We start from the raw sequence: 21,817 nt of genomic DNA, 5'->3' as shown, positions 1-21,817 counted from the left end.
ATTAACCAGATGCTAAAAAGGCGGGAGAAGGGACAGTAAAATGTGGAGTTTTCGCTTCTGTGCTATTTCAGGGCAACGGGGTGAGTGCGAGAGAGTCCCTCCTTCCCCTCTCACTGTCATGCTCCTCTCTCCACACAGCAGCCTCTGTCCCAGCCATGGAAAGTTTAACCTGCCTCCGTTCTATCCCTCCATCTCCCACGGTGTCACGTACCACCCTGTCCCTGGCTCTCCATGCTTAGGAGTCACAGCTTTGATGTCTATGATCTTAGTCAGACTCCGGAGGGCTGGAGAAGGAAGTGTCACAGACCTGGAATTGGCAGGGAAATCTCAATGAACTTCAAAGCACAGTTGGACTTTCAGATCTTATAGTCCCGTTTCCATCTATTGGTAAAATTACTTCCCAGCTTTTTCTAGGTTTGGTCCAGATCATTTGTAGATGGGAAGGTTGTTTTCTCTTTCGTTCTCTTTCTTTTATGATGATGCTAAAACTTTTGTAACTAATACAGCCGAATAATGAGGCGAGAAGTGAAGCCGGTTTAGCCACTTGAGAAGAAAATGGGTAAATTTCTTCCCCTGATTTTGAGTCTTAAAGGATTCTCTGAGATTTCCACCAACAGGAAGAAAGGGGTAAACAAAGAAACTTACAATTCATCTGTAGCACAGTGTGTAGCTCACTGATGCCACGGACTTCCCTGACCCCATGACCCAGCAAAGACTTTTCAAGTATAAAGGATCCAAGTACAAGAAGCGGGGAAAGGGGTTCTGACCCCATGTCTACTCAGGGCAGCAAGATCCCTTGAAAGACAACAGGAGCATCATTGAGCTGGGGAAGTGGTCCGAGCTGGAAGGCTTTCCAATGAGCATGGACTGCTGAAAGCTTTTGGGTGAGAGAAATCCTTTTGCTTGTAAGGGTACGTCAACACTCCAAACTTTAGTTGACCCGTATTTGGCTGACTTATAACCACTCCAGTAATGACTGAGGTAGATGATGTCCACACTGTCCTCCTTGGGTCGGTGGGGTGCGTCCTCACCAGGAGCACTTCCACTGACGGAGGAGGGGCAATGTGGGGAACTGAGAGCCCGCTCTGCCAACCAATGAATTCTTTCCTGCTGGTCAGAACTGAGTCTAACCCACCTGTCCCCTGGTTCCTTCCTCCACCATCGGAAAGCAGAACTTGTCCCTGACGCGTTCCCAGCACTTCTGGCACAGTGGGTACTGTTAGAGTAAAGTCGAGTTACTGCAGGTGGGGAGGCACTGGGTCATCACTCGCATCAGAGCCGACTCAGCCGGGGCTGCCTCCTACCTGCACTGGGCAGCTGCAGCTCCCAGCCCCGGCTCCACAGACAAGCCCTTCCTGACCTAGGCAGGGAAGGGGGAAAGAGAAGTGGAGGGCGGGTAGACCCTTGGAGGAAGAGATGGAGTTGGAGCAGGGCCTTGGAGGGAAGAGGTGGGGCAGGGATGGGACCTTGGGGGGAAGAGGCGGGGCAGGGGAGGTTGCAGCACTCCGACTTGAGTGTCCATTTTTAAAATATTCCCAAATTGGCAACCCGAGTCGCTAGCTGAGAGGTTGTGAAAATTTTTAGCAAACGTAGAAATACCCTTTTTCACAGCAGCGGATTTACTAACTACCAATAAAGAAACTATGATTTTCATGTTTATAGGAGTAAGGGGATTGTTGGCCCCTTACTGAACCTTAATGGGTTGGCCATTAGTTAGGCCTTCTCCGAACACCAAAAGAAAGGGGAAGGGCCAATGAGAAATGAAGACCCTGAGACTGACAAGGGTGGGGGCGGGAGCGGAGGGGAGGCAATGCTGTAGGTCAGCCTGATTGACAGGGCAGGCAGGCCAATGAGCGAGTCAGCATCCGGGGTTCTCTCCTTTGTGTCAGCTGGGGCTGGCTGGGGGAGAGCAGAGCAGGGGGGGCTAAGGAGAGAGGAGGGCTGGGCTGGGCTGGAGGCAGAGGGAAACTGGAGCAGCCGGGAGCAGTGAGCGAAGGGGACCCTGGGCAAAGGGCCCAGGGCAAGGAGAGGCCCTCAGCCAAGAGGCCTTGCAGGCCAGACTGGGTGGGGGATCATAACCCTGACAGGAAGAGGCTGACGCTAGGAAGAAGGGTCCTACTACCTAGAGCCTGAGGGCGTGTGGCCAACACCAGAGTAAGTGTCCAACCCTGGGCATGCCTGCAGCACAGTCAGGGTCTGGGCAGGAGGCCTGGGACGTGGGAGGGACAGACTGTGAAGTGCCCTGGCATTCCAGAGAGGGTTGTTTGGGGTTCCCCCCGCACAGAGCGGGGTGACATGTTTTCCTTTCATCTTTCCCACTTTTCTCTTTATTTTTATATTACTTGCTGTTTAATAAATTGTATTTGTGCTTAACTCTGTGCAATGATGAAGGAAGCATCCAGAGTGGAGAGAACACCCCACAATGGGGACAGCTGTCCTGAGTGATCACAAGACTGGGGGTCCAGCGCCTCAGGAGCCCTGGGCCCAGCCTTGGGGTTAGGGGTCCAGAGTGGAAGCGGGCGGGCGGGCGGGGGGGGGACGGGTCCTCGAGGTTATGCAGGCGTCTGGGTAAAGGACTCAGATCCTTTTGCTAGCCAGTATTCCCCCCTCTTGCCTCTGTGCATATTGATTGGTTTCTAGTAAAGTTAATTGGGATTATAGGGGCAAGTGTGAGAGCGGGCACCAGCGAGAGCTGCTGGCTACACTCTGAGGCCACCAAATTTGGTGGTGAGAACCCCTGGGCAAGATGCTCATGATGGTCCCTTGTGCCTTGGAGCCTGTGAGTGTAACAGGAGCCGGGCACAGGGATGCTGATCCTTCGGTGAGTTGATCGCTAGGACCCAGGAGCGGCTGGGGGGCGGCTCTGGGGGGAGCGATCGCGGGGCTCAGGCCCGGCCCAGGAAGTGACTCGCAGCCGCTGCGGGGACTCTGGCTCCCAGCGAGATCCCCGAGCCCCGGCGGCTGGTGCTGGGAGCCCGGATCCCGGAGCCTGGGCTGCAGCCGGGAGAGGGGAACCTCCAGCCGGGCCCTGCCCGCTGCTCCCCGGGAGCCTCTCCCAGGGCAGAGCCCCCAGCCCGGCCAGGGCCCCTTCCCGGCCCGGCCCCTGCCCCGGGGGGCCCCGCTCGGGGGGAAGGTAAGAGAGACCCTCCCATCCCCCCTTGCAGCGGGCCCCCCGCCCCCCGGTCATATCTGGGCTGCTGGGGGAGGAGGATAAAGAGGGGCCGGAGGCGGGTGCAGGGGATGCCGGGGGCAGGGGTGCACGGAAGGGAAGATGGGGCAATGGAGGAGGATCGGGAGACTGTGGGGCTGAGGGGAGCGAGGTCGGGAATGGGGGAAGACGTGAGTGGGGGGCACAGCGAGGGAAAGGGGGGATGTGGGCAGGCGGGCGGAGAGAAGCTCTTCTCAGCTTTGGGAGTGATCAGGGGACTAACCCCTCAGGGTGCAGAAGCTACACGGAAAAAAACCCAAACCCCCCTTAACCCCCCCCCACGACACACACACCCCGCTCTGAGTGTATTATTGTCAGACACCCCTGTGGTGGTGGGGTCTGTGTGCCCTGAGTGTTGGGGGCTGCCCAGGGCCCTGGTCTGATTTCTCTGTAGGGTTCAGATCTCAGCCACACCAGAGTCAGACCGGAGTCACTGCTGTCTCAGGCAGGGGGGTGCGCGGATGGGCCAATTGGGTTAAGCCTCTTCCTGCCTGTCCCTGGGGGCTGCCGGGGGAGTCCAGGGCAGCTCAATCTTCAGGTGATGCCACCAGAGGTCTGCAGGTATTGTTAAGGCAGAGGGGTTTACACTGCAATGGGGGGAAATCTCCCAAAGTGGCCCTTTTGGTTCCTCTCTTTTCTTTAGCATTTGGCTCAGAGATGCTGTTACTGGGAGGATCTGAAGAGTCTGGGGGGAATCGGGGTGAGACACGGACAGAAGCCCCTTTTGTAACCTCCCTCTCGCCCCGACAGGCTGAGGAATCAGGACCACGTTTCACCAAAGATCGGCCAGTCTTCCAGGAGACAGAGAAGGGAAATGGCTGTGTTGGAGCCAGCTCAGGTAGGGGATTTTCAGGGAGCTGCTGGGCGGGGAAGGGAGGAGAGAGGGTTTGATAAACCTACTGATTTACTAAGTAGGCCCATTGTGGCAAGGAAAGGGGAAGGGGACATTCCCCCATTTCTCAGGCAGGATATAACCACCTCGGCAGGGCTGGGAACATTTTCCAGGCTCCCAGCGCTGGATCCTGAACCCACTTGCCTGGGGCTGCTGTGAAATACGAAGGGAAGCTGTCAGGATTCCTGTCCCTGTCCCCAGCTCAGAGGCGTGTGGGAAATGAGAAGATCCTGGCGTGCTCCGTGTGCTGGGGCAGACAGGGAGCTCTCACCCGCTCCGCCTCCTGAAGCCTCCTGGCTGCTCTGAGCAGGGTGTGGGTGGGATTCTGCTACTCTGGCCCTCCCACAGCTTCATGTTTTTTTTTCCTTTCCCATGAGTAGTTGGATTGTGGCTGGGGCAGCAGGTGCTGAGTGGGGGACTCTTGGTGTTTCAGATGCCGGTGACCTTCGAGGAGGTGGCTATTTATTTCACCCAGGGGCAGGGGGATCTGCTGGACCCCACTCAGAGAGCCCTCTACAAGGACATCATGCAGGAGAACTACGAGATGGTGACCTCGCTGGGTAAGGGATTCCCGTCCCCTCAGTTATTAGAAGCTGTGGGGTCTACGTGTCTTAATGTGGTGAGGTTTTTCCCTGGTCAGTTAGAGCAGAGGCGAATGGGTTCCATAATGCACAGCTGCCATGTGAGAAATACATGCATTTCGGTGCCCTCTCCACTGGGACACGGGAGTCAAAACTCAATGGACAAGCTAAACCATCCCCACCCCTCCAGCTTTCAAAGGGGCATAAATCCGCATTGTTTTTTCTTGTCTCTATTGTTTCTTGGCTGCACATACAATCTCTGTTCATCTCCCTCCTTGGGAATAGCTCCAGGCATGGGGAGAACTCTGGGCTCTGCAGGTTTAGAAAGAGGCAGGCTGAAGTCGAGACCTGTGTGTGAGTCAGCAAGGCCCCCAGAGCGCACAGATCCTGGGAACGCCTAGTGAGGGTGTAGTAATAATTCAACTCACCTCCCCAGACAATGTCCTCTGCATAAGGGGGCTCAGTGACCCTGTTCCCATCCTCTTGGATTCCACCTTCCTCCAGCAGAGCACAGGGACAGGTTCCACTCACGGAACGTCCTTTGTGACAAATCCTCCACCAATGGTCCATGCACCCTGATCTGGACTCATTTCACCTTCTGCACAGGATTTCCCATTCCCAAACCTGAGCTTATCGCCCGGCTGGAACGAGGGGAAGAGCTGTGGGTGTCCGACCTCCAGGATTTCAAGGACAGAAGGCTTCGGAGATGCACCAGCAAAGGTGAGGACTGACAGAGAAACCATCTAGGGAACAAAGGAAAAAGTTGAGAATCCCAAAATATGATATGAGTAACGCCCTCAGTTCTTCTTCATCTCACCGAGAGCAGGGCTATGGTCAGCAGATTTTGCTCACGCCATTCCACCCTTCCCGTCTCTCCTTCCTTGTAAGCGTTTGGGTGGGATGTGGAGGCAGAATCCAATTGCTCAGTCTTTGTGTTGGCTTTTCCCTCAGTGCTATTCCTCTTTCTCCCCAGCACAATGACTCCTCTCTGGATTGTGTCTCTCCCAGCAGGTGCTGAGCGAGGGAGTGAGAAGAAGGAGGGGAATCATCATGAGGCAGTTCCTGGGGAAGTGGAACCACAGGGGACCTTTTTGGGAAGAGCTGAAGGGAATTTTTCCCCTTGCTGGAATCAGGGAGAAGCCTGGAGAAATTGGCACAGGTCAGAGAGGCTTCTGATAAACCAACCCAGGAAGAAAGTGGATGAATCTCTTAACGGTGGGGGTGGAGACAAGAATCCCAGAGAGCAGCAGACAAATCCCAAGGAAGAGACACCCTGGCACTGCCTTGAGTGTGGGAAAGGATTCATTGTGAGATCACAACTTGTTACACATCAGACAGTCCATATGGGAGAGAAACCATTTCAATGCTTGGACAGTGGGGAAAGCTTCAATAAGCGCACAGATCTCAATGACCATGGGAGAAGCCACACTGTAGACAAGCCCATTCAATGCATTGAATGCGGGAAATGTTTCAGTTCAAAGTCAGCACTAAATTCACATGAGAAAAGCCACACAGAAGAGAGACCCCACAAGTGCTTGGACTGTGGGAAAAGTTTCAAGCAGAAATCAGACCTTGTTCGTCATCAGGCAATCCACACAGGAGAGAGACCCCACAAGTGCTTGCACTGTGGAAAAAGTTTCAAGTGGAAATCAGACCTTGTTCATCATCAGGCAATCCACACAGGACAGAGACCCCACAAGTGCTTGGATTGTGGGAAAAGTTTCACAGCGAGGTCAAACCTTCTTAAACATAAAACAATTCACAAAGGAGAAAGATCCCATAAGTGCTTGGACTGTGGGAAAAGTTTCATGCAGAAATCTTACCTTCTTAAACATAAAAGAATTCACAAAGGAGAAAAACCCCACAAGTGCTTGGACTGTGGGAAAAGTTTCACATGGCGGTCAGAGCTTGTTAATCATCAGGCAATCCACACAGGAGAGAGACCCCACAAGTGCTTTGACTGTGGGAAAAGTTTCAAGCAGAGGTCAGTACTTGTAAAACATCGGGCAGTCCACACAGGAGAGAGACCCCACAAGTGCTTTGATTGTGGGAAACGTTTCAAGCAGAGGTCAGACCTTGTTAAACATCAGGCAATCCACACAGGAGAAAGACCCCACAAGTGCTTGGACTGTGGGAAAAGTTTCAGATGGAGGTCAGACCTTGTTAAACATCAGGCAATCCACACAGGAGAAAGACCCCACAAGTGCTTGGACTGTGGGAAAAGTTTCACTTGGAAATCAGCCCTTGGTAATCATCAGAAAATCCATACAGGAGAGAGACCCCATAAATGCTTGGACTGTGGGAAAAGTTTCACAGAGAGGTCAACCCTTGTTAAACATCAGGCAATCCACACAGGAGAAAGATCCCATAAGTGCTTGGACTGTGGGAAAAGTTTCAAGCGGAAGTCACACTTTGTTAATCATCAGGCAATGCACACAAGAGGAAGACCCCATAAGTGCTTGGACTGTGGGAAAAGTTTCACATGGCGGTCACACCTTGTTAATCATCAGGCAATCCACACAGGAGAAAGACCCCACAAGTGCTTGGACTGTGGGAAAAGTTTCACTTGGAAATCAGCCCTTGGTTATCATCAGAAAATCCATACAGGAGAGAGACCCCACAAGTGCTTGGAGTGTGGGAAAAGTTTCATACGGACATCAGACCTCGTTAAACATGGAGGAATCCACAGAAGATGTAAACTTCTGTGACACATGGCAAGAAAAGGTTAAGCAACTTGTATGTAATTGACTCAGATTCAACTTTTAGACAGAGATTTTAAAAGTGTTTCCACCTTCATTAAGCTAGAGTTTGAAATGTAAACATGTTAAAGACTTGGAAGAGGGGTAACTGTCGTGGTCTATATTTAGCTATATCTTTTTAGAGGTTAACAATTTATGCAAAGGGTTCCTGTATTTTGTTAATTCAGAGATTATACCCATCGCCCATGTCACCTGCCCAATTCCAGCTCCCTCTCCTTGAAATCACTGGGGTTAGGGGCTGAAGGATGGAGGGAATGTTTATAGCTGAAATCACCAAAATGTGTTTTGCAAGGTGGCCATATATGTGCTTGTGAGGGTGGGGCGTAAATGACCACACACACAAAGAAGGTGGGGCCAATGAAACACATTTGAGAACCACTGGTCTACACTCTTATGGTCACCACGATTACAAAAGGATAAGTCTTCTCCAAAGTATGTCTTGTGAAGTATCAGTCACCCTTACTTCTGTGCTGCTGCTGGAGGCCTTCAGAGCCGGGCGCATCGCCAGCAGCGACTCTGCCTTTAGAGCTGGGTGGCCATATATGTGCTTGTGAGGGCGGGGGCGGAAATGACGACACACACAAAGAAGGGGGGGGCCAATGAAACACTTTTGAGAACCACTGGTCTACACTCTTATGGTCACCACGATTACAGAAGGATAAATCTTCTCCAAAGTATGTCTTGTGAAGTATGCTAGGAAAAGTCATCGCCTGCTGAATATTATTGTCCTGTTAAAATGTGTCGATCAGCACTCTCCATGGAGCTCTGAGAGTTTGCTGTATGTTTGTTACATGCTGGAAAGCTGGAAAACGCCCACAGACTCACTCTTTAGAGACAATGGTACCTGCAGACCAGCTAGGTGCTAAGTGGCCATTAATTGCTTAGCTGGCCATTCACCAGCTGTGGAGCTGTGAACAAGAGAGTTACAATTCACCAGAAGGATGGCTGGACCCTCACTTTGGCCACAGACTGATTGTTGCCTGCCCCCTGGCTGGAGCTTGAACCTCAAAGAAGAGAATGGTATAAAAGCAGAAGGGAGAATTGCCTCCATTTTCACCTCTCCTCTCCCATCTTTACAGAAGTCAAGGATATGCCTTGAAAGGCCACCGGGGCCTTGGACTGGGGAGGACGCACCAAGGCAGGAAGGAAATCTGTCCTGGGTACTAAGAACTAACTAGTTTTGACCTTTCACATCTTTCTCCCTTGTGATCCCTGAAAACCTCCTTGTTCCAGTTAATAAACCGATTTTAGTGTTTTGTCTGGACCTGTGTGTTTTCCTTGAAGTGTTTGGGGGATTTGACTTGAGAGAACAAGGCTTTGGCCTAATCTGATCCCTTTGTGGGGGGGGGATGACCCACTAATTATTGAGTTTGTCCAGCACAGTGAACAGACTGAGCAGTTTAAGATGCAGATTCCCGGGGTGCAAGGCTGGGAGTAGAAAACTGGCTGATGTTGCTGTCTTGTTTAGTAACTTCATGAGTGTCTTGCTAGTCACACTCAGTACAGTGCAGCCAGGAGTGAGTTTGAATGCCAGTGGCTGTGTGTGAGCAGAGCGTGGAGGGGTTTGTTGTTTACACAGCGATGCAGCAGGGTGGATTTGATTTAAATCACTAGTCTGGAAGACTCGATTTAATCATGGTATTCTACAGAAAAGTACATTCTTGGTTTTTATAATCTTAATAGATCATAGAATCCTAGAATATCAGGGTTGGAAGGGACCTCAGGAGGTCATCTAGTCCAACCCCCTGCTCAAAGCAGAACCGATCCCCAATTAAATCGTCCCAGCCAGGGCTTTGTCAAGCCTGACCTTAAAAACTCCTAAGGAAGGAGATTCCACCACCTCCCTAGGTAACGCAGTCCAGTGTTTCACCACCCTCCTAGTGAAAAAGTTTTTCCTAATATCCAACCTAAACCTCCCCCACTGCAACTTGAGACCATTACTCCTTGTTCTGTCATCCACTCCCACCGAGAATAGTCTAGATCCATCCTCTTTGGAACCACCTTTCAGGTAGTTGAAAGCAGCTATCAAATCTCCCCTCATTCTTCTCTTCTGTAGACTAAATAATCCCAGATCCCTCAGCCTCTCCTCATAAGTCATGTGTTCCAGTCCCCTAATCATTTTTGTTGCCCTCCGCTGGATTCTCTGCAATATTTCCACATCCTTCTTGCAGTGTGGGGCCCAAAACTGGACACAGTACTCCAGATGAGGCCTCACCAATGTCGAATAGAGGGGAACGATCACGTCCCTCGATCTGCTGCCAATGCCCCTACTTATACATCCCAAAATGCCATTGGCCTTCTTGGCAACAAGGGCACACTGCTGACTCATATCCAGCTTCTCATCCACTGTCACCCCCAGATCCTTTTCCGCAGAACTGCTGCCTAGTCATTCGGTCCCTACTCTGTAGCAGTGCATTGGATTCTTCCATCCTAAGTGCAGGACCCTGCACTTATCCTTGTTGAACCTCATCAGATTTCTTTTGGCCCAATCCTCTAATTTGTCTAGGTCCCTCTGTGTCCTATCCCTTCCTGCCACCGTATTTACCACTCCTCCTAGTTTAGTATCATCCGCAAATTTGCTGAGAATGCAATCCACACCATCCTCCAGATCATTTATGAAGATATTGAACAAAACCGGCCCCAGGACCGATCCTTGGGGCACTCCACTTGATAACCGGCTGCCAACTAGACATGGAGCCATTGATCACTCCCCGTTGAGCCTGACAATCTAGCCAATTTTCTACCCACCTTATAGTGCATTCGTCCAGCCCATACTTCTTTAACTTGCAGACAAGAATACTCTGGGAGACCATGTCAAAAGCTTTACTAAAGCCAAGGAACACTACGTCCACTGCTTTCCCTTCATCCACAGAACCAGTTATCTCGTCATAGGAAAGTTGTAGGAAAGGTGCGTGGCAGCCTCCTGTTCATAATTATTAGGGGAAATTAAGCTAGTTAGCATATGTGACTCCATTTTGGGTTTCCTCTCGGCCATTAACTAGAAGCGAGCACACCACGTACCAAGGAAGGAAGGAAGGATCCTTCAGGGTGGACAGCTGGACAGTTTCAAGAGAAGGGAAACAAAGGAGACAGGAACCAGCCGACATGCCTGAAATAGCTGCTAATTTAGCGTTTTTGCAGGGGGAAGGTGGCTGCAGGGGATTGGTGATAGATAAGGAGAAGGCCTGTTTTTTGGGTTAGGCCCCCCGAGGCACACAGGCAGGATGTTTTGCCAACAGTATAGAATCTTTGTGTAACCTGCAATCGGGGTCCCGCTCTGCTTAACGGAGCGGTGCCACGCTCGAGCGTAAGAAACCTACAAACTCTGAGACACTCTGCAGTCTGTCTTTATTTGGTTGCCTCAGCCTAGAAACAAACTGTACATGTCCTAACTGGAATAATTCGTAACAGTTTGGGACTCTAGGCTTGCCCTCGTAAGCGAAGCCGCACTCCTTCCCTCAGACAACTCCAGCCGGCACCAGGTGAGTTCACCTTCAAGAACTCGGAGGAACGGGCGTGTGGGCCGTCGCTTAGGCGATAAGGTGGCACCTGAGGCGTTCTTTTGGTAGCCCTAGAATGGGCTCTGGGCAGAGTGTGAGCAGGGGAACCCCTTTGGCTGAGATTCTCGGGAATTGGAAAAATATTTCTGGCACCCCTGGGTTAGGTGAAAGGAGAGCTGTAATTTTGTATAAAGTCGAGTGGCCAGCGCTGACTATTCAGACGCCCTTTGGATGGCCACCCGACGGAACTTTTGCACAGGATGAATTAACCTGCCTTAGACAACAGCTGGAGGACAAGCATCCAGCTGAAATGGATTATTGGTATGTATGGGATAATTGGGCATACGCCTGAGATAAGGGGCGCCCCTCAACTTTGGGCTCTGGTACCAGATCTAAGGTTTGCATGCCGCTTGCAGGTTCCGCTCCGCCCTATGCTGCTTTCCCTCCTCCGTCTCTTCCCGCTACTCCTCCTCCTGTTGCCCCTCTATAGCCGCCTGTAACCCTACCCCCTGTTGCGCTTCAAGTGCCCGATACAACAACCCGTTGCGACGAGCAATGACCGTGTCACTATGGTCACGTCCACCGCCCTTTTGGGCCTGGGGACCTGGTCACCTGGCAGTCACAGATGCCGAGGTTCGCGAGGATCCGGAAAGAGTCCTACAGACTATCCGTTCAGTCCTTACGGCATTTAACCCTAACTGGGCAGACGTCCAGGCTATTTTGCAAACCCTATTTACCCCTGACGAGAAGTATTCTATTCTAGACGCCAATCGGCGTTGGGCGGGGGACGCTGAGAATCGCACCTCTTGGCCCGAAGCCGATCCAGGTTGGGATCCTAATGACCTCAATGGCCGGGCCAGCCTCTCAGCTGCCCGGGAAGGGCTCCTGGAGAGCATCCGTAGGGCGGGTAGTAAGACGGCAAATTGGTCAAAAATTAGAGAGTGCCAGCAAGACCTAAACGAGCATCCGTCTGCATGTTTGGCCAGCTTGTTTAAGCAGGTTAGAATGTATGGGGGAGGGGTGGAGCCAGAAGCCGAGGTTAGCCGCATGATGATGGTCTCTTACTTTGTCGATCAAGCGGCGCCGGACATAAAGAAGTATTTAACTAAACATGTTCCCGATTGGCCAGGGAAAGCCCTAAGCGAAGTAGTTCGCCTGGTCACTTTTGTGTTTAATGGTAGGGACGAGGAGAAAGCTAAGGAAAAACGTAAGCAAAAGAAGGAGGAAGTAAGTATGTTGGCAGCCGCATTGCAGGTTCTCTTGGGGAATCAGCACTGGCAGGGACACGGGAATATAAGGGGGAGGGGACGCGGACATGGGACAGGACGGGGAGGAGGCTGTGGTGGGACAAGGAACGGGAACTGTTATTATTGTAAGCAACCGGGGCACTGGAAGAAGGAATACCCCCTGCTTCCACGAGGGGCTCCTTGGCAGGATCAGCCGGTGACCGGTTCCTCCTTTCCCCCTAACGCTTCCCAGGACTTCGATAATCCCCAGTGACGAGAGGCAGAGATTTTGGGAGCCGTGGGAGAGTTGGAATGGAATCTTGGATTGCAGTCGTATATTTCCTTGTAAATTGTGGAACGGTTTGTACCCTTTTTGGTGGATACCGGAGCCACCCTTTCCACTTGAACTTTTGTTCCGGGCTCTCTTTCTAATACCAAGGTTTGGGTGCAGGATATTGAGGGCGACCCGTGCCCAGGTCCCCTATCCTGCCCCGTCCGTCTGGAGCTGGGTTCCTTAAAGTTGTCACAGAGATTTGTTGTTATGCCAGAAGGCCCCGCTAACCTTGGGTGAGACATGCTTAGCAAGCTGGGAGCCCACATATATTATGCCCACGAGGGGCTTCACATGTCCGTCCCGGACTCGGCGGTTGCTTCTCTTATGGCCTCACTAACCCCGATTCCCGATCTCCCCACAGAATTCTCCAGCGTCCCACCCAATTTGTGGAGCGTGAGTTCCACCGACGTGGGCCTCCTTCAATCAGCCACTCCAGTCAGTCTGCAGGTAAGGGATGGGCCGCCTCCCTCCGTAAAACAATATCCCTTGCCGAAGGAGACGGAGGAAGGTATTTCCCTTCTTATCTCTAGCTACTTAACCCAGGAGGTCTTGGTTCCATGCAGTTCTCCTTGCCCTGGGCAACACAGCATGGGGAGGAGGTGACCAGCCCTCAGTGGAGAAAGAAGTGGTTAGGGACTATTTAGAAAAGCTGGACGTGCACAAGTCCATGGGGCCGGATGCGTTGCATCCGAGAGCGCTAAAGCAGTTGGCGGCTGTGATTGCAGAGGCATTGGCCATTATCTTTGAAAACTCGTGGCAAACGGGGGAAGTCCCGGACGACTGGAAAAAGGCTAATGTAGTGCCAATCTTTAAAAAAGGGAAGAAGGAGGATCCTGGGAACTACAGGCCAGTCAGCCTCACCTCAGTCCCCAGAAAAATCATGGAGCAAGTCCTCAAGGAATCAATCCTGAAGCACTTAGACAAGAGAAAAGTGATCAGGAACAGTCAGCATGGATTCACCAAGGGAAGGTCATGCCTGACTAATCTAATCGCCTTCTATGATGAGATTACTGGTTCTGTGGATGAAGGGAAAGCAGTAGATGTATTGTTTCTTGACTTTAGCAAAGCTTTTGACACGGTCTCCCACAGTATTCTTGTCAGCAAGTTAAAGAAGTATGGGCTGGATGAATGCACTATAAGGTGGGTAGAAAGTTGGCTAGATTGTCGGGCTCAATGGGTAGTGATCAATGGCTCCATGTCTAGTTGGCAGCCAGTATCAAGAGGAGTGCCCCAAGGGTCAGTCCTGGGGCCGGTTTTGTTCAATATCTTCATAAATGATCTGGAGGATGGTGTGGAATTCACTCTCAGCAAATTTGCGGATGATACTAAACTAGGAGGAGTGGTAAATACGGTGGCAGGTAGAGATAGGATACAGAGGGACCTAGACAAATTGGAGGATTGGGCCAAAAGGAATCTGATGAGGTTCAACAAGGATAAGTGCAGGGTCCTGCACTTAGGATGGAAGAATCCAATACACCGCTACAGACTAGGGACCGAATGACTAGGCAGCAGTTCTGCAGAAAAGGACCTAGGGGTGACAGTGGACGAGAAGCTGGATATGAGTCAGCAGTGTGCCCTTGTTGCCAAGAAGGTCAATGGCATTTTGGGATGTCTAAGTAGGGGCATAGCCAGCAGATCGAGGGTCGTGATCGTTCCCCTCTATTTGACATTGGTGAGGCCTCATCTGGAGTACTGTGTCCAGTTTTGGGCCCCACACTACAAGAAGGAGAGGCTGAGGGAGAGGCTGAGGGAACTGGGATTTAGACTGCAGAAGAGAAGAAGAGGGGAGATTTGATAGCTGCTTTCAACTCCCTGAAAGGTGGTTCCAAAGAGGATGGATCTAGACTATTCTCAGTGGTAGCGGATGACAGGACAAGGAGTAATGGTCTCAAGTTGCAGTGGGGAAGGTTTTGGTTGGATATTAGGAAAAACTTTTTCACTAGGAGGGTGGTGAAACACTGGAATGCGTTACCTCGGGAGGTGGTAGAATCTCCTTCCTTAGAAGTTTTTAAGGTCAGGCTTGACAATGCCCTGGCTGGAATGATTTAATTGGGGATCGGTCCTGTTTGAGCAGGGGGTTGGACTAGATGACCTCCTGAGGTCCCTTCCAACCCTGATATTCTATGATTCTATGCTTCTATGATTCTAATGCTCCTATCCTTCCTGTGAAAAAGTCAAAACCGGGCCCAGATGGGCGCCCAGTTTATTGGTTCGTTCAAGATCTGCGTGAGATAAATAGTTATGTTATAACCCCCCACCAAGTGGTCCCTGATCCGAGTACTATCCTGACACTGATTCCCCAGTCAGCCAGTGGTGTCCTATTGCAGTACCTAGGGGATCGCCCACGCCCCATAGCTTAGTATTCCCTACCTTAGGACCCGGTCATTCGGGGATCGGTCTCCTGTGTGTGGTCCATTGCCGCTGCAGCCCTTATGGTGGAACGGTCACGCCCTATTGTTCTGGGGCACCCTTTGCCTGTCTGGGTCCCCCACGAAGTTGAGGTTCTCTTAAAGCAGCATACAACGCAAGCGCTGTCTCCACAGTGGGCCCACAAATAGGAGCGGATTCTGCTGGATTCAACTATTGGGGTCTCGAGACTCCATCAGGACTTCTTGTTTTCTTGTTACTTGGACTTATATTTGTTGTCCTGTTTTGTGCGTGGTACACGGGAGGATGCAAATACTGATATGGGTGGCCTGTGAAATCCCCTCTCTATTCTCGAGTTCGGTACACGGATGGGAAAGCAACAACTTCCTGGATTTAACCCATGCTATAGCACAGGGGGTTAACCGAACACGGTGTTGGCTCTGTATTCATACCCCCACGTACATAGGTCAGGGAATCCCGTTGGTAAGGGAGCCTATCCCTCTCAACCGAACCCTCCTGGCCGGATTATGGACAGACACTCCATTTAACTGGAATGTTACAATCCAAACTTGGTCTATTGATATGGTGGCCCAGGGTAGTTATGTTTTATGTGTGTCATGACGTAAGAATTTCGAAAATACAGTTTTTGTGGGTAACTTTGTAGGGTCCAGTGATAGCACCCGCATTAGCTCTGGTGCGGCAAGTCCCCCCAAGTATTCCAGGGCGCCGTGGCCGGTCCCTGAGGGATCAGGCTGGTTCTGGTTGTGCAACCGCACGGCTTATAAGGTCCTCCCGGCAGGTTGGTGTGGTACATGCACCTTAGTACCCGCTGTTACAGTACACCAGGCCCTAGCCCAGGGGGAAATTGGGAACCTGGTATGGAGGAACCGACGAAATGTCCCATCAAATCCTCTCTCTGAACGGCCTACAGGCTTTCACTCCTTTGTTCGTTGGTTTTTGCCCTGGGTGTGGGTGAGTGAATTGGAAAAGGCTACAGTTAATATTTCTGCAGCCTTAGAATTAATGGCAAATGCCACTGCAGACGCCTTGTCTACCCTTCAAATGGAGGTGACTCAGTTATCTCAGCCCACACTGCAGAACCCCTTAGCCTTAGACTATCTCCTTGCAAACCGGGGGTGGGGGGGTGGGGGGGTTGTGCTCTTGTTAACTCAAGCTGTTGTGTCTTTGTGAATCAACACAGCAGGGTAGAAGTCGATATCCACACCCTTATGCAGCAGGCCACCTCACTTCACCGTGTCACCCTTGACGACACCAGTACCGGATTCCACCACACGCTCCTCTCTCCACACCTCACCTCCAGGCTGCCAGACTTGGGGGCTTGGGGAAGGCGTATTTTGTACCTCCTTCTTATGGCTGGTTCTCTTTTTGTATTACTTTTGTATACCTACAATGCTGTAGTATGAGCTGCCGGCAAATTTTAATCTTGCATCGAGGTTATTCTGCCCTCATATAGTTTACTGACGTATATAACAAAAGGAAGGACTGTCAGGGGCAATCAACCGAGTTAGCATATGTGACTCCATTTTGGGTTTCCTGTCGGCCATTAACTAGAAGCGAGCACATCACATACCAAGGGAGGAGGATCCTTCAGGGTGGACAGCTGGACAGTTTCAAGATAAGGGAAACAAAGGAGACAGGAACCAGCCGACATGCCTGAAATAGCTGCTAATTCAGCGTTTTTGCAGCGGGAAGGTGGCTGCAGGGGACTGGTGATAGATAAGGAGAAGGCCTGTTTATTGGGTTAGGCCTCCCCCACCCCACCCCCCGCCCCGAGGCACACAGGCAGGATGTTTTGCCAACAGTATATAATCTTTGTGTAACCTGTAATCGGGGTCCCGCTCTGCTTAAGAGAACGGTACCACGCTCGAGCGTAATAAACCTACAAACGCTGAGACACTCTGCAGTCTGTCTTTATTTGGTTGCCTCAGCCTAGAAACGAGCTGTACGTGTCCTAACTGGAATAATTCGTAACAGTTGCTGTGAAATATGAAGGGAAGTTGTCGGGATTCCTGTCCCCATCCCCAGCTCAGAGCTCTGCTTGCCGACTCAGCCTGTGGCCGGCAGGCATGTGAGAAATGAGAAGATCCTCCCCTTCTCCCTGTGCTGCGGGGACAAGGAGCTCTCACCGTCTCCCAGCCCCTGGAGCCTCCTGGCCGCTCTGAGCAGGTGCCTGTGGGATTCTGCTACTCTGGCCTTCACTCTTTTCTTTCTTTGCCATGATTAGTGGGACTGTGGCAGGGGCAGCAGGTGCTGAGCGGGGGACTCTTGTTGTTTCAGATGCCGGTGACCTTGGAGGAGGTGGCTGTGTATTTCACCCAGGGGCAGGGGGCTCTGCTGGACCCCGCTCAGCATCTGATGTGTTCTGACCAGTGTTCCCTCAGTTTTTACGTCCAAGTGTGGAATGAATTTGGTTCTACGCACCAGTATGTGACACATCATCTCCATATTGGCGCACAGAACAAAATTCATGGGGTGGGGGTGGGGGTGGGGCCGAGGGATTTGGAGTGTGCGAACTGGCTCAGGACTGGGACAGGGATGAGGTGAAGGGGGTGAGGGCTCTGGATTCAGGTGTGGGCTCTGGGGTGGGGCTGCGGATCTGGAGGTTGATGTGTGAGAGGGGGTTCAGGGCTGGGACAGAGGGATGGGGTGCGGAGGGGTGAGTGCCCTGGCTAGGCATGTGGGGGTTGGGACTGGGGATGAGGGGTTTGGGGTTCAGACTGCAGTGGAGAGAGGACTCCCCCAGCCCTCTCTCACCACAGCAGTTTGGGGCCAGGTCAGAGGCAGCTCTCCCCAGCCACGGTGGCTCCTGTGGTCCTGGGCCGGGCTGAGGGAGGGGTTTCTCTCCCCAGCAGCTCCAGTGGACCTGGGCCAAACCTGGGGAGGGGCTCCTCTCCCTGCCTGCCTCCACTGCCCTCCATAGCCTGCAGTTCAGCTGCGTAGCCTGCCAGGAACACAGTTTCTGACCCCCGACCTCCCGTTAGCAGAGTGATTGCTAGTCCCTGAGTTCCCCCTTTGGGGCCAGGTTGTCTCATTCGCAGATAGTCAAGCATTTACTCTTTCTACATTTTATCCCTTATGGGCCAGAATTAACCAGATGCTAAAAAGGCGGGAGAAGGGACAGTAAAATGTGGAGTTTTCGCTTCTGTGCTATTTCAGGGCAACGGGGTGAGTGCGAGAGAGTCCCTCCTTCCCCTCTCACTGTCATGCTCCTCTCTCCACACAGCAGCCTCTGTCCCAGCCATGGAAAGTTTAACCTGCCTCCGTTCTATCCCTCCATCTCCCACGGTGTCACGTACCACCCTGTCCCTGGCTCTCCATGCTTAGGAGTCACAGCTTTGATGTCTATGATCTTAGTCAGACTCCGGAGGGCTGGAGAAGGAAGTGTCACAGACCTGGAATTGGCAGGGAAATCTCAATGAACTTCAAAGCACAGTTGGACTTTCAGATCTTATAGTCCCGTTTCCATCTATTGGTAAAATTACTTCCCAGCTTTTTCTAGGTTTGGTCCAGATCATTTGTAGATGGGAAGGTTGTTTTCTCTTTCGTTCTCTTTCTTTTATGATGATGCTAAAACTTTTGTAACTAATACAGCCGAATAATGAGGCGAGAAGTGAAGCCGGTTTAGCCACTTGAGAAGAAAATGGGTAAATTTCTTCCCCTGATTTTGAGTCTTAAAGGATTCTCTGAGATTTCCACCAACAGGAAGAAAGGGGTAAACAAAGAAACTTACAATTCATCTGTAGCACAGTGTGTAGCTCACTGATGCCACGGACTTCCCTGACCCCATGACCCAGCAAAGACTTTTCAAGTATAAAGGATCCAAGTACAAGAAGCGGGGAAAGGGGTTCTGACCCCATGTCTACTCAGGGCAGCAAGATCCCTTGAAAGACAACAGGAGCATCATTGAGCTGGGGAAGTGGTCCGAGCTGGAAGGCTTTCCAATGAGCATGGACTGCTGAAAGCTTTTGGGTGAGAGAAATCCTTTTGCTTGTAAGGGTACGTCAACACTCCAAACTTTAGTTGACCTGTATTTGGCTGACTTATAACCACTCCAGTAATGACTGAGGTAGATGATGTCCACACTGTCCTCCTTGGGTCGGTGGGGTGCGTCCTCACCAGGAGCACTTCCACTGACGGAGGAGGGGCAATGTGGGGAACTGAGAGCCCGCTCTGCCAACCAATGAATTCTTTCCTGCTGGTCAGAACTGAGTCTAACCCACCTGTCCCCTGGTTCCTTCCTCCACCATCGGAAAGCAGAACTTGTCCCTGACGCGTTCCCAGCACTTCTGGCACAGTGGGTACTGTTAGAGTAAAGTCGAGTTACTGCAGGTGGGGAGGCACTGGGTCATCACTCGCATCAGAGCCGACTCAGCCGGGGCTGCCTCCTACCTGCACTGGGCAGCTGCAGCTCCCAGCCCCGGCTCCACAGACAAGCCCTTCCTGACCTAGGCAGGGAAGGGGGAAAGAGAAGTGGAGGGCGGGTAGACCCTTGGAGGAAGAGATGGAGTTGGAGCAGGGCCTTGGAGGGAAGAGGTGGGGCAGGGATGGGACCTTGGGGGGAAGAGGCGGGGCAGGGGAGGTTGCAGCACTCCGACTTGAGTGTCCATTTTTAAAATATTCCCAAATTGGCAACCCGAGTCGCTAGCTGAGAGGTTGTGAAAATTTTTAGCAAACATAGAAATACCCTTTTTCACAGCAGCGGATTTACTAACTACCAATAAAGAAACTATGATTTTCATGTTTATAGGAGTAAGGGGATTGTTGGCCCCTTACTGAACCTTAATGGGTTGGCCATTAGTTAGGCCTTCTCCGAACACCAAAAGAAAGGGGAAGGGCCAATGAGAAATGAAGACCCTGAGACTGACAAGGGTGGGGGCGGGAGCGGAGGGGAGGCAATGCTGTAGGTCAGCCTGATTGACAGGGCAGGCAGGCCAATGAGCGAGTCAGCATCCGGGGTTCTCTCCTTTGTGTCAGCTGGGGCTGGCTGGGGGAGAGCAGAGCAGGGGGGGCTAAGGAGAGAGGAGGGCTGGGCTGGGCTGGAGGCAGAGGGAAACTGGAGCAGCCGGGAGCAGTGAGCGAAGGGGACCCTGGGCAAAGGGCCCAGGGCAAGGAGAGGCCCTCAGCCAAGAGGCCTTGCAGGCCAGACTGGGTGGGGGATCATAACCCTGACAGGAAGAGGCTGACGCTAGGAAGAAGGGTCCTACTACCTAGAGCCTGAGGGCGTGTGGCCAACACCAGAGTAAGTGTCCAACCCTGGGCATGCCTGCAGCACAGTCAGGGTCTGGGCAGGAGGCCTGGGACGTGGGAGGGACAGACTGTGAAGTGCCCTGGCATTCCAGAGAGGGTTGTTTGGGGTTCCCCCCGCACAGAGCGGGGTGACATGTTTTCCTTTCATCTTTCCCACTTTTCTCTTTATTTTTATATTACTTGCTGTTTAATAAATTGTATTTGTGCTTAACTCTGTGCAATGATGAAGGAAGCATCCAGAGTGGAGAGAACACCCCACAATGGGGACAGCTGTCCTGAGTGATCACAAGACTGGGGGTCCAGTGCCTCAGGAGCCCTGGGCCCAGCCTTGGGGTTAGGGGTCCAGAGTGGAAGCGGGCGGGCGGGGGGGGGGACGGGTCCTCGAGGTTATGCAGGCGTCTGGGTAAAGGACTCAGATCCTTTTGCTAGCCAGTATTCCCCCCTCTTGCCTCTGTGCATATTGATTGGTTTCTAGTAAAGTTAATTGGGATTATAGGGGCAAGTGTGAGAGCGGGCACCAGCGAGAGCTGCTGGCTACACTCTGAGGCCACCAAATTTGGTGGTGAGAACCCCTGGGCAAGATGCTCATGATGGTCCCTTGTGCCTTGGAGCCTGTGAGTGTAACAGGAGCCGGGCACAGGGATGCTGATCCTTCGGTGAGTTGATCGCTAGGACCCAGGAGCGGCTGGGGGGCGGCTCTGGAGGGAGCGATCGCGGGGCTCAGGCCCGGCCCAGGAAGTGACTCGCAGCCGCTGCGGGGACTCTGGCTCCCGGCGAGATCCCCGAGCCCCGGCGGCTGGTGCTGGGAGCCCGGATCCCGGAGCCCGGGCTGCAGCCGGGAGAGGGGAACCTCCAGCCGGGCCCTGCCCGCTGCTCCCCGGGAGCCTCTCCCAGGGCAGAGCCCCCAGCCCGGCCAGGGCCCCTTCCCGGCCCGGCCCCTGCCCCGGGGGGCCCCGCTCGGGGGGAAGGTAAGAGAGACCCTCCCATCCCCCCTTGCAGCGGGCCCCCCCCCCGGTCATATCTGGGCTGCTGGGGGAGGAGGATAAAGAGGGGCCGGAGGCGGGTGCAGGGGATGCCGGGGGCAGGCTGGGATGGGGGCAGGGGTGCACGGAAGGGAAGATGGGGCAATGGAGGAGGATCGGGAGGCTGAGGGGAGCGAGGTCGGGAATGGGGGAAGACGTGAGTGGGGGGCACAGCGAGGGAAAGGGGGGATGTGGGGAGGCGGGCGGAGAGAAGCTCTTCTCAGCTTTGGGAGTGATCAGGGGACTAACCCCTCAGGGTGCAGAAGCTACACGGAAAAAAACCCAACCCCCCTTAACCCCCCCCCCCCACGACACACACACCCCGCTCTGAGTGTATTATTGTCAGACACCCCTGTGGTGGTGGGGTCTGTGTGCCCTGAGTGTTGGGGGCTGCCCAGGGCCCTGGTCTGATTTCTCTGTAGGGTTCAGATCTCAGCCACACCAGAGTCAGACCGGAGTCACTGCTGTCTCAGGCAGGGGGGTGCGCGGATGGGCCAATTGGGTTAAGCCTCTTCCTGCCTGTCCCTGGGGGCTGCCGGGGGAGTCCAGGGCAGCTCAATCTTCAGGTGATGCCACCAGAGGTCTGCAGGTATTGTTAAGGCAGAGGGGTTTACACTGCAATGGGGGGAAATCTCCCAAAGTGGCCCTTTTGGTTCCTCT

The 21,817-nt window shown here is 52.7% G+C and overlaps 1 protein-coding gene across 1 annotated transcript; it reads left to right on the top strand.

Annotated features, from left to right (window-relative positions):
- Positions 1 to 4,533: 4,533 nt before the first annotated feature.
- On the top strand, positions 4,534 to 8,696 carry LOC311530832 (uncharacterized protein; the record flags this gene model as incomplete). Its single annotated transcript, XM_084647777.1, has 3 exons — positions 4,534 to 4,660; positions 5,288 to 5,401; positions 5,693 to 8,696. 3 exons carry the CDS (start codon positions 4,534 to 4,536, stop codon positions 7,387 to 7,389), a joined length of 1,938 nt encoding a protein of 645 aa, XP_084503903.1. The 3' UTR covers positions 7,390 to 8,696.
- Between the last annotated feature and the right edge of the window lie 13,121 nt (positions 8,697 to 21,817).

This window comes from Lepidochelys olivacea, assembly GCF_965140295.1.
Source record: "Lepidochelys olivacea isolate rLepOli2 genome assembly, chromosome: 14".
Classification (NCBI taxonomy): domain Eukaryota; kingdom Metazoa; phylum Chordata; order Testudines; family Cheloniidae; genus Lepidochelys; species Lepidochelys olivacea.
Note: the sequence above shows the minus strand (reverse complement) of the source record. Positions and strands in the feature narration are given on the sequence as shown.